This window comes from Sturnus vulgaris, chromosome 1 (genome assembly GCF_052056855.1).
Source record: "Sturnus vulgaris isolate bStuVul1 chromosome 1, bStuVul1.hap1, whole genome shotgun sequence".
Lineage (NCBI taxonomy): Eukaryota > Metazoa > Chordata > Aves > Passeriformes > Sturnidae > Sturnus > Sturnus vulgaris.
The window spans coordinates 20,048,719-20,064,757 of record NC_142243.1 but is presented as its reverse complement, the minus strand read 5'-3'; the positions used below and the strand labels follow the sequence as shown (position 1 = coordinate 20,064,757).

The 16,039-nt window shown below is 38.7% G+C and overlaps 1 protein-coding gene across 2 annotated transcripts in view; it reads left to right on the top strand.

Annotated features, from left to right (window-relative positions):
* Window positions 1-5,736: 5,736 nt before the first annotated feature.
* LOC106861291 (macrophage mannose receptor 1-like) overlaps window positions 5,737-16,039 on the top strand; it is a 33,604-nt gene continuing 23,301 nt past the window's right edge. Inside the window, exons 1-9 of one of the 2 annotated variants that reach the window (XM_088161006.1) lie at window positions 5,737-6,042; window positions 7,838-8,239; window positions 9,684-9,857; window positions 11,305-11,463; window positions 12,344-12,457; window positions 12,953-13,087; window positions 14,065-14,247; window positions 14,824-14,981; window positions 15,623-15,736. In XM_088161006.1, the coding sequence (XP_088017132.1) occupies window positions 5,985-6,042; window positions 7,838-8,239; window positions 9,684-9,857; window positions 11,305-11,463; window positions 12,344-12,457; window positions 12,953-13,087; window positions 14,065-14,247; window positions 14,824-14,981; window positions 15,623-15,736 (1,497 nt within the window). In that variant the 5' untranslated portion in view covers window positions 5,737-5,984. The remainder of the gene's footprint in view (window positions 6,043-7,837; window positions 8,240-9,683; window positions 9,858-11,304; window positions 11,464-12,343; window positions 12,458-12,952; window positions 13,088-14,064; window positions 14,248-14,823; window positions 14,982-15,622; window positions 15,737-16,039) is intronic. The other variant, XM_088161000.1, reaches the window with a different exon arrangement.

Here is a 16,039-nt window from a genome sequence, read left to right as displayed (position 1 = left end):
GTATAGGAAATAGTCTTACAAATATTTCCTTATCTTCCATTGTTTACATGCCTCTTAATGGAGTGTCTGACAAAATGCTATGAAAATGAAGAGCAGGATTTAAACAGTGCATGCTATGTTCTGGTAGGAAGCATTAAGCTCATGAGTGCAGCAACACTGCCTCATGTAAAATGAGAAGAAAAATGTATTCTGCACTGAAGCTTTCCACAGCAGACTTAAGTGTGATAGACTATGATGCTGCCAAGTAAAAGTGTGAGATTATTGAAAATGTGGGCAGCAGCCCCAACTCATTTTAAATGCCCGTTGGCTTCGTAATATGGAAAATCAGCTAAATTAAGAGTCCTCTGTACATGCAGTGATCTGAACAGCATCCAAAAAAATGTACTTTGGTGGATAATGTGCCTACTTAGACGAATATTTAGAGAAAAATGGTGACTGAAAAATTCATGACATTGGCTGCAGAGAATGTGGCCTTGGATAGTCTTTTAGTTGGAAGTTGGCTCTGACTTGAATTTGAAGCTTTGACCAAGGCTCACCAGCTTTCTAGAGGCTATTCAGATCATCCTAGCAGTTTTTAGTGCAGTGTACCATGACACATGGTCTTGCATCTGAAGAACTGAAAACATTTTTCTAGATGTCATATAGATTTCACAACACCCTAATTTTGTGCAGATGCAACTATTAGAGGACTTATGGTTTGACTTGAAGGGAGGAGCAACTGATAGGTGGCATAAGGGCAGAGCTGGGAACAGATACACTAACCTTTAATTTTTTTTCTCAGCATATGTTCAAAATCAGGATGGGTTTAGGTGGTGCTCTGGTCTGAAGAAGTTTTTTTTAAGGTGATGGTTTTAAGGTGCTAGCAGTGGCTGCAGTTTACTGACTGTCCTGTTCACAGGTCAAGGTGTTGTGGAGTACTAGAAATGGTAAAGGAAGCTGAATCTAATTATTTCAAAATTCCTGAATGTGGTGCCTGGTTTACCTCAGGTAAGACCATTCCCCACCCCTGTTTTTGTGTCTCTACAGCAAGGAGTGGGTGAGGGAAGAGAGAAAGAAGAGTTAGGGGGTGGCTGGTGGCTGGTCTTGCAGGATGCCCATGGCTGGTGGCTGGGCTAGCACTTACCTGGCCTTGGCTCCCTGCAGCACGTGTAGTTTGCACAGTCAGCACCAACAAGGCAACCAAAACTTGTCTTAAACATGGGATCTGAATGATAAATCCCATCCATGACCATCACCATCACCTGTAGCTCTTTACCACTCAGCTAACTGTCTTCTTAAATATGTATTTAGGGAAAGGATAGGTGCCTTTCTCTCCAAAACAGGAAATTCTGCACAAATGGTGTGACCAATAGAGTGGCCAGGGCACGTTCAGGATAAGTAAGGTGATAGTTTCAGCATTAGACAGTCCTGAGAAGTATTTAAACTTCTGTTTATGTGATAATGACTGAGCCATAGCCAAATCACTTTCTTCTCCTATAGAGCAGAAAGTGATTCAAATGACAAAAGGAAGTAAAAAAGAAGAAAATGCACTGGTGTGATATTACAATGCTCAGACTATGCCTAGAAGTGCTGTGAGAGATTTAGATGCCCTTAATAACAAGAAAATCTGGAAACTATTTCAGATTAAAGCCAGCCCTTACAGCTATTTACAGAACTCCTTTTGCTGTTTTATTTGAACTAGTGTGTGCAACTTACCAGAAAAAAAACCAAAAAACCCAACAAAAACCTAAGCCCTACAGATCTTTTTATAGTTTTGCAGTTAAGAGACTCCTTTGGTAACAGTTCATGTGAATGTCTGCTCTCTATCTCCTTTTGTGCTGTTAATTATGAAATTTCCTTCCTCTTTCAGAAAATAGGTTTGATACAATTGTATTTGGAAGGTTTGTGAGGAGGGGAAGAACTCCAGTGTCTTCTTTGCCAGTGGTTGCAGAGAAACTTCAATCACTATCCCCCATAGAGACTGAGAGATAGGTCAGGCCATGAATCTGTATTGGGCATTAGGACATTTTTTAGGTATGGAATTTTTCACACATCCTTGTTACCCATATTTAAAATCATGTTCTGGACCTCACCAATCCACAAGCAGTGGGACAAGAAAATGTTTAGAATAAATTTTTTCTGCCAACTTTCCTGCTTCAGCATGTTTCTCTAAGGTATCAAAGTCAAATTTGGCATTTAAATTTGATAGGGAATTTTACAAAAAGAAAAGGATTTAAAATCTTTTAAAAAAAGCCCACAGAATCATAGAATACCTTCAGCTGGAAAGGACTCAAAAGGATCATCAAGGACAATTCCCTGTTTGCCACAGAACACCCCAAAACTAAACTATATGACTAAAAGCATTGTACAGATGCTCCTTGAAGTGTTTGCCCATGGAAAAGTGGTATACACTTTTTTTATAAGAAAGGAAACAGTGATAAAGCAAAGGAAGAAAACAATGACTAATCATAGAGATAATATAAAGAACAGGCATTTTCCCAGTTATTTTTAAAACTATATACTGGTATACAGGAAGTATGACTGGGCTAATTATTTTTTTCTTCCACTATCCATTATTTAAACAATAGCCTAAAAATGCATGTTGATTATTTCCAATGATTAATTAACTCAATTAACAAGAAGCAGTTAAAGGGTAGTACAAAAGGTTGATGAGTGTATCTCATCTCAGCACTCATGAAGCAGATGTTTGTCTGCTGTGCCTCAGCCAAAACATTGGAGTTCAGATTCTTGTCTCACCAGGCAGCCTGTGCAACATCTGCAGCTCTGACGTGCACCCTTGGGTGCAGTGTCCTAGAGGGGGGACTCTTCCATCCCTTAAATGTGGCCCCTGTTGTCAATGGTATTTTTCGCGATCTTTTAACTGAATTATGTGATCCACAACCTTCCAAACATTAAGAATATTATATTTATTGTTAAATATTATTTAAGCATGTGTAACATTCTTAGATGTTATGCAATTTACATACTTTCCAGGAGATTACATTAATGATTTAGCATTGCCACATGAAGTTTTTCAAAACTTCAGTCTGAATATAAGCCCTTAAGACAAAACTGATTTAATTTCAGTAAACATAATTTCCTTCCTGTTCTTTCCCAAGTTAACATAATTGACACTTGTACCACAAAAAGCTCCTGGGTTGAGTTAAGAACAGGGAGAGATCACTCACTCACCAATTACTGTCACAGGCAAAATAGATTCTGCTTGGGGAAATTTGTTTAGTCTATTACCAATCAAATCAGAGTAGGATGGTGAAAAATACAAATATTTCTGCTTAATTACTACATGCTTTGTAGTTGCTTTCACTAAGTACGTACAGAAGACAAGCAAATGAATGCAATAGCCACAGTACTTTCAGTCTCATGGCTTATTTCCCTAAATTATTTCTTATTTTGATCTGCATGGATTTCATTTGTCTGACCTTGTCAGAACAACGTTAAACTGTTACCTTTAACAGCCTGAATGAAAAGGATTATGACAAAGAGTACCTATCCTCCTTGCTAGAACCTGACCAGAAAAACAGCAGGCTCATCAAAATATTCAACGAAATTTGTCAAAGCAAGCCCATTTAAAGCCATAACCCATAACAAGGACCTTGCAATGAGCCCCCATGGCTGGGGCTGCCCTGCAGGTGCAGGAGTGCAGGAGTGCCCTGCCTGCTCTCAGCCACTGCAGCTGCATGGGGCACACTCACCCCTCCCATAGCTGCTTTTTCATCACAGCAGATCTTTGCCTGGAAGGGATCCCAAAGCACTGTGTGGGTCTTTCTATGTCACCGCAGCAGTCTGTGAACACCTAACATCGGTAACTGGAAAATTATCACCTGCAAAGCCACCGTGGCATGTTGCCTCCCCCCTCCTATCCATTCAGACCCACCAGACAGGTGGGTATAAGGTGCTGTTGAGATTGTGCTTTTCCCCTTAATCTTAGAGATAGTAGAAGTTTAATGAAACCTGGTGGGATTCCAGGGAATTCTTAACAGGTCAAGTTTTATGCTATCAGTACTTTCTATAAGAGATTAGTGTTTGGGATGTTGGCATGAAAATTGAATTTGAAGTAACAGAGAATTGTTTAAATTCATGCTGGGGAGTATAACTTTGTTGTTAGCTCAATTTCTGTCTTTCACATTGGGACTGGCCAACCTGTGCTGCATGGCTGGATGCAGGTTGTGCTGAGATTCACCTGTGAGCAGTGAAATCTGTGACATTGCCAGATTTCACAAGTGCAAAGGAACAAGAAGGCAGTGCCACCTCCTGCCTGGTGCTCCCTGAGGTGTGTGCCAGGTGCAAGGGACATCGTGAGGTTGGCTGTTCTAACTTTGCTCTTCCTTGGAGTCTGTCCTCTAGGATTTCAGTGGCCTGGAGCAGGCACCCCTTTGTGGGATCAGCACAGCACCCCGTAATTCACAGTACTGGCTGTAGGAGAGGTGCAAGCACCCAGGTGTGTTTGGGGTATCAAGGATGTGGTGCAATTGTTCAGATTTTTAGCCCCAAGACCCATCTGAAATCAGGCTGAAGAGAAACCAATGTTTGCTTTACTACCAGGCTGCAGCTGGCTCTGGCATGGCTTGAGGTGCAGAGGAGGCAGAAGAAAATAGATCCTTTCCTTTTTGTTTCTTTGTTATTACAAAATGTCCAACTGGGAAGAAAGTGGAATTCCTCCTGTCCTCATGTACAGGATAAAACAAGGCTGTTAAAATCCCTGACAATATAAACAACAATGTATCTTTTCTATAAATAGGTCACATGCTGTATGGAAATATTGTCAGCATAAGTTAACTTTGCCCTAACATCTGTACTTAGCATTTCCTTGTAATTTCTTATTTCACTGTTCAATTTCTTTCTTTTATTTTAATCCCATATATTTTGTCAGAGAATTAACTCCCTTTCTTACATTGTCTTTCTGCTGAGCAGACAAGCAAGATCAAGCCCTGTATTTGGGAAATGCAATCATCTTGACTAAAAACAGGAGAGGATGACAAATTTTCTTGGTATCATACTTTTGCTACAGGTGCCAATCAATATGTTACTGCACTTCAAATGATATTTTTATATCACAGCTGTTTTTTCCCATTTAGAAGTTTTTCTAAACAAAATACAATATTTCCATCTAAAAAAACTGCTGTGATAAAATCAGGCCTTTACGCAGTTATAGGGACAGTCTACAGTGGTCAGGAATGGAATATTGAGAATGCTGTTTTTCTCAAATTTCCATCTTTAAGTTTGGACACCAAAGTGCTGAGTGCTGGCCTGGGTATGTTCTTGATCTGGGTAAAAAGCAGTATGTGGCATTTCCTGAAATTGTGACTGACTTTTGGTAAGGCTCTCAAACAAGAATTAGCTATTTCATAAGAAAAAGCAGCATTGATTTTCCAATAAATCATTTTTCACATAGTTTTCTAGTTGCATTTCTGTAGAAATGTAGGATAATGGCAAACTCCTGTAGAAGGGCAGAAATTTTTCTAATGTCCTACAGACACAGGATATTTAAATTTCACTTAAATCTTCTAAAATTCACTACTGTCTTGTCTCACAGATGAAAATATGAGACTTCTGTGTTTCCCTGCTAGAATGTTTTTCATTCTGCATAGGTAAGATGTAAGATTTAAAAACGAAGGCTGAATTTCTGTCTTTAGCTTCATTGTTGATTTGATCCTACGAGCTCCACACGTCTCCTCAGCAGAGAGTGGGAATGGAGTGAGATATAAACTTGTGACCACCTGCTTTCCCAAGGAAGCATGGTTTGCCCTCAGTGAGAAGTCATTCTTTTTTGAGGGCAAAATTAGTGCCACGTGGTCTTGTTTTTCAGAAATGTGGCATGTGACAGAATGTTTCCTTATTTAGCACTCAGAGCTTTTACCCAACCATCCAGCCTGCAAAAGGGAGGAGGACCAGCTGCTGTCCTCTCTTCAGCAGGACTTTATCTCCAGCAACTCTCACCACCCAGGTTTTGCTGAAGGGAAGAAAAGGAAGCAGCATTTGCAATTATGTTCTCTGGGTTCTTGCTTGTTCTCTCTCTTGTTCACAGTTCTTTGCAGCTGGCAGGTAAGTGCCTCCTGCTTGCTTCCTGTGAAGGGTCTCATGAAAGTGCTTCCAGTCCTCTGGCTTTTCTGGGTGATTGTGGTTCTGTGGTACTGCCAATATGTACATTATTAGTTTAGGGATGGGGAACCTCTTAGTGGCAGGCAAGAGGCAGGGGAGCCATCTCACAGGAAAAAAGAAATGTAGAAGGAACCAGAGACTCAATTCTTAATGGCTTTATTCATATATAGTGGCTCTCTCATTCCAATAACCCCAGAAGATCAGACCTAAGAAAATAATGATATATGTTTAAATGACTTTTAAAAAATTTATTTAATTCTTCTTTGTTCTGATTTTTGAGCTGTTGGTGTCCAGGTAATGGTTTGCAAAATCAGGCAGAGAAAATCTCCAGAAGTGAGGAAATGTGGAAATATTGGTAGGACATTAAGATATTCACAGATAATGACTGTAAAGGGGGTTTTATTCACTGTTTTGAACAGACTCGTTGAATTCACTGTCATTGATAAAGTGGATGGACGAATTTTTTTTTAAATAAAATTGGATAAAGCACTACTGCTATCCCTTCACCTGCACTTCTTTCGTAGATATTAAACAGGTGGCTTCTGCAGACCTGAATATTTAAGGTTAAATTCTTTCACCTTTCTAACTCCTGAGGATTGTCACAGATTGTCTCAGAGTATATGATATTTTTTTAATCACCATGGTCTCCCTGCAGGCCAGAATAATTCTTTTCAGTGTACTGTATATTATCATTTACATTGATTTCCATTTTTTTGCAAGTTTTTTAAGGAAGCGTCTTTAACCTCTTAAATACATTTTTATTAAATATGACACTCACTGCTCAAGACATGTATCAGGGACCAAAACTGGTTATGAACCCCACAAGCTTTGGCAGGAAATACAGCCAGATGGGTCACAAAGTACAAGACAAGACAGCAAAGCAAATTCATAGGCACAGTTTACAACAGCTGCTGATAAACTCATTGCAGGACTGATATTAGCTCCCCTACTTCTACCTCAGCTTAAGCCAGCACTTCAGGTATGATCAGATAAACTGCCTGGAGAGCTAGGGACACAATTTCTGGTGCAGGTGTACCCTCTCACTTCCACCAGCCTTTACACACTGGCAAGTGTCAGAGGCTACTACTCCCAGGTCCTTGCTACTTTCTCAGACTGCAATTGGCTTTCCAAAGTCGTTCCTTGTTTTATAGTCAATGGCTCATAGTAGGGGATGGCACATCCTGTAGTCATCAAGGCTGAGGAGCCCAGAGTGACCCCTGAGAAACCCAGACTGGTTCACTCACATTGATATGACAAAAAGGAAAGGAAAGGTGGATTTGGGGGAGGGGAGGCAAATGACTCAGCAAAGATGGCTGTGTACCCCGTAGGGGACCTGTAAGATCTGGAAGGGTGAGAAAAGTTCATAGAGGTCAGATATCTACAAGGCCATGCATTTGAAGATAGGCTGGACAGAACAAGGTAATGGTATTAGCAGTGTGGTTGAGGGAATTAACTGATATGAAACCATCCAACAAGCTGTGCTCAGCTCAGCTGCTGCTGCTGCCCACCACTGATCCACAGCATGGTGGCATATTATCATGACATACATTTTATATTGTCTACTTTATTTTTAGTCAGTAGAATTGATGTTGCTGTGGACCCTGTTAAAAAATATGTTTTTATCCGACATGAATGCAATGACTTCTTGTTCATGTGAATGGGAAGCAGAATCACATAATGTATCCACTACACATATATTCTATATTAACTGTTTTCTATGTGTCGTTTTGTTTTACAGACATTAAAACATTTTTACTATATAATAAAGTCAACAGGCTCTGTCTTGAGGCATCTATTGCACAGTCAGTTAGAACTGCCACTTGCAATCAAGACAATGAGTCACAAAAATTCAGGTGGATCACAGATCATCAGCTTATGAGTGTGAAACTGAAACTATGCCTGGGGGTGCCATTGAAGAAGGATCAGGCCATGGTCACCCTGTATCCCTGTAATCAAAAAAGTGAACTCCAGTGGTGGGAATGCAGAAATGAAAGCCTCCTTGCAATCCGAGGAGAAGATTTATTTTTCAGTCCTGGCAATGAAGAGCACGATAATGTTTTGTTAAAGAAGGAGCTAAGTGCAAAGAATAAATGGAATATCTATGGGGCCACGGATATTTTATGTTCCCAAGGATATGAAGGTACAGAAAATTGATTCTTTCATCCTTTGCATTAATTCCTTTGTGAGTGTTAGAGTGTTTAGGATCTTTGACTATTCTGACTTCATCACTGACCACCAGTTTTAGAAAATCCATGCACTGAAGTACTTAACCTTGAATTTAATGTCATATTTATGTCCAAGCATGTATTATACACACACACACAGACACAATTTTAGTCTATGTATTATAGTATATTAGTATTTCAAGTACTATAAGTATTACATGTATTCTCTATATAATCTATAAATACATATTATTAGTGATTATGTATACACATAATTACTCTCATACTATGCAAAACTATTCTCTAAAGTCACTATTGCTCACCATACTGTGTCACTACATTAGCACTGATAAGTTCCTTATACAGTCACAGGGATATGAAATTTACATCCCCGTGAATGCAGCACAATATGGGTGAGCTGAGAAAGGTCTGAAAGTACTGATTTTAGCAGAGGAAGCATGGCTTCTTTGACTCAGCAGATGAGGACACTCATGGAACAATTAAAACTCCCTGAAAGGTGGTTGTAGCCATGTGGGGGCTGGTCTCTTTTACCAGGCAGCAACTGGCAGAACCAAAAGACAAAATCTCAAGCTGTGTCAAGGGAGATATAGGTTGGATATTAGGAAAAAGTTTTTCACTGAAAGAGTGATCAAGTATTGGAATGGTCTGCCCCTGGAGGTGGTAGAGTCACCATTCCTGGATGTGTTTAAAAAAAGACTGGATGTGGCACTCAGTGCAATGGTTTAGTTGAGGTGTTAGGGCATGGGTTGGACTCAATGATCTTGAAGGTCTCTTCCAACCTAGTGATTCTGTGGTTCTGTAAATTCTGTGAATTAAATTATAGTCACCAGTGCAATTACCTTTTTTGATTAGCTAAAGTCTGATTGTTCTGAATAGCTTTCCCACATCCAGAATGAATGCTCTAAAAGCCACCTCACAGGATATTTGAGCACTGAATTCTTAGCTTTGTATGTGGGGAGCTGCTTCACTGTGTGAGTTACATACTGGAATAAAACCAGAGAGAGATAGTCTAATATATGTTTACTTTTTTTCCAGGAATCAAGACTTATAAATATTAGTTCTTGCTTTTGCATGTGTTATACAGATATTAACATTATTTGAAATACAAGTATCTTAGGGTAGAGTCCTGGAACCTTATTAAGATTATAAATCATGCTGGTAAGAGATATAATTTTAGATTTCATCTATGATATATTACTTTACATCAGAATAGCAGTGCTCTAAAACATATGTCAGCAGCCGAAGCCTGAAAAAGTGCTGAAACAATTTTGTTTATGATTATGGGACAGGAACCGCGGAAAGCACTTTGAGACGCAGTTCTGCCACAGACCTTACTTTTTCCCTAGTTTACATCCATTTGTTACTTTTGACATTCATGTTATCATTTTGTCTTCTCAGAGACCTTCACGCTGCTAGGAAACGCTTTTGGGGCTCCGTGTGTCTTCCCATTCCAGTACAGGCAGCAGTGGTGGGCAGAGTGCACGGCCGCGGGCCGCGCCGACGGCTGGCTCTGGTGTGCCACCACGGCCAGCTACGACACGGACCAGCGCTACGGCTTCTGCCCCTCCGGAGGTGAGGCATCTGCTCCTCCCAGCTCCCCTCGGAGTGCACTGGCACACCAGCATATTGTCCTGGGGCAGAATATGGTGATCTTTATAATAACAGCTCATAACTCACAAGGATGTATTTTAGCGCTCGCTGCATCGCCGCACGCGATGCAAGGAAATTACACGTTGCACGAAGATGTGAAGAGAGTGATTGAAGAGTAAAACAGGATTCGGTTCCCACTGACTGTGGGGGTGTTTGCTGAGCAGCACAATAATTCTGAGCTTCTTACTGCTTCCCAGCCAGGATGTGTGCTGTCACTGTTGTACAATCCTTCTCTGAGGACTCCCGTTGGGATGGATGTGGGTACAAAAATGAGCACTGTGGGAAGATTGATGTTGTAGTTAATGTTTCAATCTGCATGTGAATATATTTTTGTGCTAAAGTGGAATGTGTCCTTTTACTCATGCTTTTAAGCCCTGCCCATATTGTCCAGGAAGCAGCCTTTCCACTCCTTTGACATCTGCCTGGCATTTCTCTGTAATTTCAATCACTTTCTTCTATTTCTGTAGTCACTTCCCCCTCTATCTCCCTTTATGGCCTGAAAAGCCTCGCATTCATGATGTTGAAATCTCCACCTGACACATCTTTCCTCTATATTTCTCCCCACGTCTCCTGTTCAGCATTGTCTTTTTTTATCAGAATGCCCCTTTACTCCACTTGATTTAAAGTGGACTTTCACTGTGGTACACATCTCTAGTAAACTATGCTTTCCAGCTTCCTGCAAAGATACTTCACACACTGAGCCTTGAAGGTGTGTGACATAGGGTATTGAATAATTGTCAGAGTTTTTGAAAGCTAGTCCCATCTTTCAGTTTTATTATAAGTTAATCTTCATACAGACTTTTAGGAATGATCAAATACCTGATACAATTTTATGTTGTGCTTGATTGAGCATGTAGGGATCTTCAACAAATCAAAGATGCAAAGGCAATTAGAGGAGGAGCATTGGTGCTGCTCAGCACCATTACTGTGTGACAGGCACATCCAGAGGCTCTTTGAAAGGGGAAGGGATTTTCTAAGAAATTTTTTGATGCTAAATTCAGGTCTAGAGCTAGTTCTTACAGCCCTCAGAGGGAGCTGCTGTCCAGAAAGAGAAGGAGATGTTGGACATCTTTTCAAAATTTTCACCTGGGACTTCTGCCACACACTCTATGCAATGTATTTTCCTGTACAATCACTTTCCTTGGGGTGATTCCTGATTTGTCTTTCTTCATGGAACAGGAGGAAGTATAGGCCAGCTTTACCTGTCAGTTTACAAGCCTGAATTTTGTCCTTCCCCATCTGCTCGTTACATTTTCAGTGGTTTTGAAAGAGCAGCCCAGGTGAAATTTAAGGAGATGAATGAGAACCTACAACTCAGTTTTCTCTGGGCAAGTAACTATGACCTCTGCTGCTATTATTCTTTCCACAGATAAAGACAGCACATGGACTACAGATCTGTCAAGAAATGTTCACTACCAAATAAATTCTGACTCGGCTCTCACGTGGCACCAAGCCAGGAAGAGCTGTCAGCAGCAAAATGCAGAATTACTGAGTATCACAGACATTCATGAACAAACATACCTTAAAGGTAAGGCAGCAAAGCAAATTCTGGGTTACATTCAGGATCTGTTCAGGCCATCATAATAGCTAAGGATTATTTAGTATGATTTTGGCCATTGCCTTTGGACCTAAATACATGTGGGCAAGAAAACAAAATCTTTTAGAATTTGCAAGTTCATATCAAAATTGAGCCACATTTACATAGAATTCAAAGTATTTCAGCGTCCTGCAAGTGTAAGAGTTTGAGTTCATATTTTATTATATATTAAAACTTATTTTTTAAATTTTGATAGAGGAAAAGATCCTGAAAAGTAAATTAAAGTTTTACTTTTGGTCAAAAAGAAACTTCAAAAAAAATTGAAAAGAAAGAAAAAAAAATCTTTATACCAAAAAAAGGACTTATTTGTGTTTAGTTTCAAATGCAGTTTTGACAGCTCTTTTTCTCATTCACTTAGCAAACTGGAAAATATCAGTTATTTATCGATATCAAATTGCAGCTTCATTTATCCACATATAGGTGAAGGAATGATATGGAAGAAATATTTATTATTGCTTTTAAGGATTAATTTACTTCTAACAGATTTATTATTATTGTTTATACTTATACTCTACGAATAATTCTACTTAAATGTACAGAATTTAGCCTATTCTGCAGAAGCAATTTTGTTTTGGATATACTCTGTGGATATAATCTGTGTTTATTTTGCATTAGTTGGTAGAATAAAACAGGATGTTTCTTTTTACAGTATTCAAACTTAGGCATATTTCAATTTTTTAGATACCATAGTATCTACAGATATTTGCAGCTAGATTTTTAAGAATTGCAAGTCTTCCTAGAAACACTGATAGTGACCATTGCTAATGCAAAGGAGAGTTATAAAATAATTTATCTTTTTTTTGTAACTTAGAATTAACAGCAGGTACGGATTCTGCACTGTGGATTGGACTCAACAGACTGGACTTGAGTAGTGGATGGGAGTGGATTGGAGGCAGCCCTTTCCAGTACTTAAACTGGGCTCCAGGTAAATGTGACTTTGTTTGATTTTGTGTTTTCAAAGAGAAAATGCACATACCTCAAACAGTGCTGTAAATTTTCTTATCAGCTAGATATGCCACGAGAGAAGTATTTTAGCTTTTCTTACTTTAACTTTAAAAAAATCTCTTTTTCTATAGCAATATAAGACAGAAACGTTCAATGTATTGCAAAAATACTTCAGCTGTGAAAGCATCACTGTCTGTCCCAAAAATATCCAATCTTCCATTTCTTGACTAACAACTAAAGTATGAGTTTACAGGTTTGTATCCACTTGCCTAACTTACACACTGTATTCCATACAGACATTTCCACTACTGGAGAAATACCTGAGCTCTTGCCAAAGCTGGGAAAGACATGGCCTCCATCACTTCATCCAGGAGTGGTCTACCACGTGCATTTTAGACCTCAGAGCTCTGTTTTTCTTAAAGAAAAGTTTTTTCTCTTTACTTTTTTACTTTTTTTCTCTGTACTTTTCCCAAAGGAAGCCCATCTCCAGAATCTGGAAAGCTCTGTGCGGTTTTGAATCCTGAAACAAAAGCTAAATGGCAAAATTGGGACTGTGATGAGAAACTTGGTTATATTTGTAAGAAAGGGAACTTTACTTTGTTTCCTTCAGGTATGTTGATCTATATTGATAATTTAAGTAGTAATTTTTCATCTTGACGAAGATGAACAAAAGAATCTTATTAGAAAGAGAACTATTTCTTGTTTCTCTGGTTTGTTTCTTACAATGATTGCAATCTTTCTAGTCTGATCTCCAGTTCCACAACACACAGACTGAAACAGATAAAAGCAAAGAATGTCCAACTAGTCCCTCCTGTCTGTTTTAGTGGCCAAGTCTCCTTCTAAGTACACACACTGCTGACCATCAAAAGGGAGAACAACACAAAAGGGTTTTTTTTCAGAAGAGAGACATTAGTAAAAATAAGCCCCCCAAAAATGTATAACTTAGTGTGCTTCTAAGTAATTCTCCCTAACTTGTGGTCAACCAGCATACAAATGAGCAAGTTTACAGTTCACTGCAGAAGTGGTGGAAGATTGAGACAATGGAAGATTGACACATTGAAGTGAGAAAAGATATTTTAAGTGTATGAAGATTTCCCTGTAGGTGTGACCCTATGTATTAATCTAGCTATAAATTTGTCTTGATGGCTTTTGCTCTATCAATATACTTAAACCTTTAAAAATTCAAAAATCTTCTATGTTAGCTGCAGATCATGTCTGATTTTTCCTATCTGACAAATATTTACTAGGTGATACAGAAGCTGATAAAACGAATAAATTACAAAACGAATACATTTGTTTAATACATTAAAAAAATGAATAATTTGTTGAAGACATTTGATAAACTTAGAATTTGTATTAGACATTATTTCTGTTAAAAAGCTTTCCTTCTCCAAGCTAAAAATTACCTGGTTTAGAGAATGATATTTATGCCTACTACATTTTGTATTCATTGTTTCCTTATAATGAGAATTTCAAAAGAAAATTCTTAGTTTGGAACTTTTTACGCAGATGAAGTGGAAATATTTTCAGTGTCATGACCCGTGCATGGCAATTGAGCCCCTCTAAAGCCTTGGTACGTGTCCCTAGGTGACCCTGGGCCTGTGACTTGCCCAGGTGGATGGGTGCCCTATGCAGAGCACTGCTACAGGATCTTCAGGGACAGCAAAGGATGGGAAGGAGCTTTGACCTCTTGCCAGAAGGAAGGGAGTCACTTGGCCAGCATCCAAAGCCTAGAGGAGCACAGCTTTATGGTGTCTCAGCTTGGGTACAGTAAGTATTTCCAGGGGGTCTCTTGCCTTTGCCTGTATGGAAAACAAGACAGCTGAATTGATAGTTCCTGCTGAATACTGGATGTTGTCAAAGCTCTGATTTTATTTATTGCCAAAATAATTGATGAAGGTCAGAGGGGCTGGGCTTAGGGACTTTTGCTGTTTTTTTTTCATTTTGTTGAAAGAAGCTAAAAAATTTTACATTCTAAGTTACATAAATCCAGTATTTTAAAATTTGACCAGTGCAATGGAATGGATAAGTAACTATTCAGAGTTCTATCATACCATCGTGGTGTATCAACATTAGGCTGGTAATTCACACCCACTGTTATGAGGAAGAAGAGCAAAATTTTTTCATCCAGTGCAAGGATTTCCGTACATCTTAATTTTCCAAAGCATACAATCTTTATTTTAATATCTATCTGAAAATATTAATTTATAAAATTATCATAAAACATACTAAATAATTTTATGCTTCATGAATTTGTGAGAGGAATTCTATGTCCAAAGCTGAATGCTTGGTGCTGTGAAAAGGGTGGAGTGCCAAAAGAGGTCTTATCTCTGTTTCCATCTTCAGAGCCAACAGACAAGCTGTGGATTGGGCTGAATGACCATAAGGTTCAAATGTATTTTGAGTGGAGTGATGGTACCCCAGTGACTTACACAAAGTGGCACCTGGGAGAGCCATCCACTACAAACAACAGGCCAGAAGACTGTGTCCTGATCAAGGGCCAGGTGACATTACTCAATACATATTGTACTTCCATATTAAAACTAACTCCTTAATTAAAGCATAACGTGCTTAGCAAATGGCTAATGCCAGAAAAAGAGATGTAGGGATTGAATTGAGAATGAGATTGAATGTGATCTCTAGAAAAAAAAAAAAGAAAGCATTACTGCATCACTGGTGAAATTTTCTCTTTGAGTACATCTGAAAGCCACAAATGAAATTATTAGAGCTATGAAACAGGTCTCTGAAGGTATTTAGAGTAGATTCTCTCCTTTTCCTCTGGTGGCAATGACAGTATATGGGGATCTCTGATTCCTGCTGGTTCCTCTTTTCCTGCTCATTTGCCATCCCATAGCACAACTCCCTGTGCAGGACCCAGCACAGCAGGTCAGGGAGCAGCTCCATTCACCCTCCTCCCTTCTTATCACTGCCACCTGTGGCTATACTGCTGTAGCACAGTCTACTGTTTCACTGAATGTGAGCAGATTTGGTTTTAATATTGTGCAGGAAAATTGGATAAGGAAAAAATCCATTTAAAAATAAAAGGAGAAAGAAAACAAATAATTTTCAGTATAGAGACATTATTTATCTTCTTTGGATTATTCATCTTTATCTTCTTTTTATTTCAAACTTTCTCCTGACACAGAATGGCTATTGGGCAGACTATGTCTGTGAGAAAAAGGCTGGCTACATTTGTAAAAAAAAAGCTACATCACAAATAGCTGGAGAAAAAGAAATTACCGCTCCAGGTTGCAAAAAAGTAAGTATGTGAGAATGGAATATCAGTTTCTCAGATAAGTATACATTGTCTGAGAATCAATTAGAATTTTTAGAATTATTTGAATTATTTGTATTATTTACATAGAAGGGTTTTTTTGTTTTATTTATTATGAAGTTTCTCCCTCTCAATTACTCTAAACTTTAGAAAATCATCTAACATTTTAGAAATCTCTGAGGAGGAATCTGTAATTTCACTGCAAAATGTTTCTAGTTCATAATATTCATGATCATTGTGCTTCATTAATTTTTAAATGGCAGATTTCACTTAATACATGATATCACA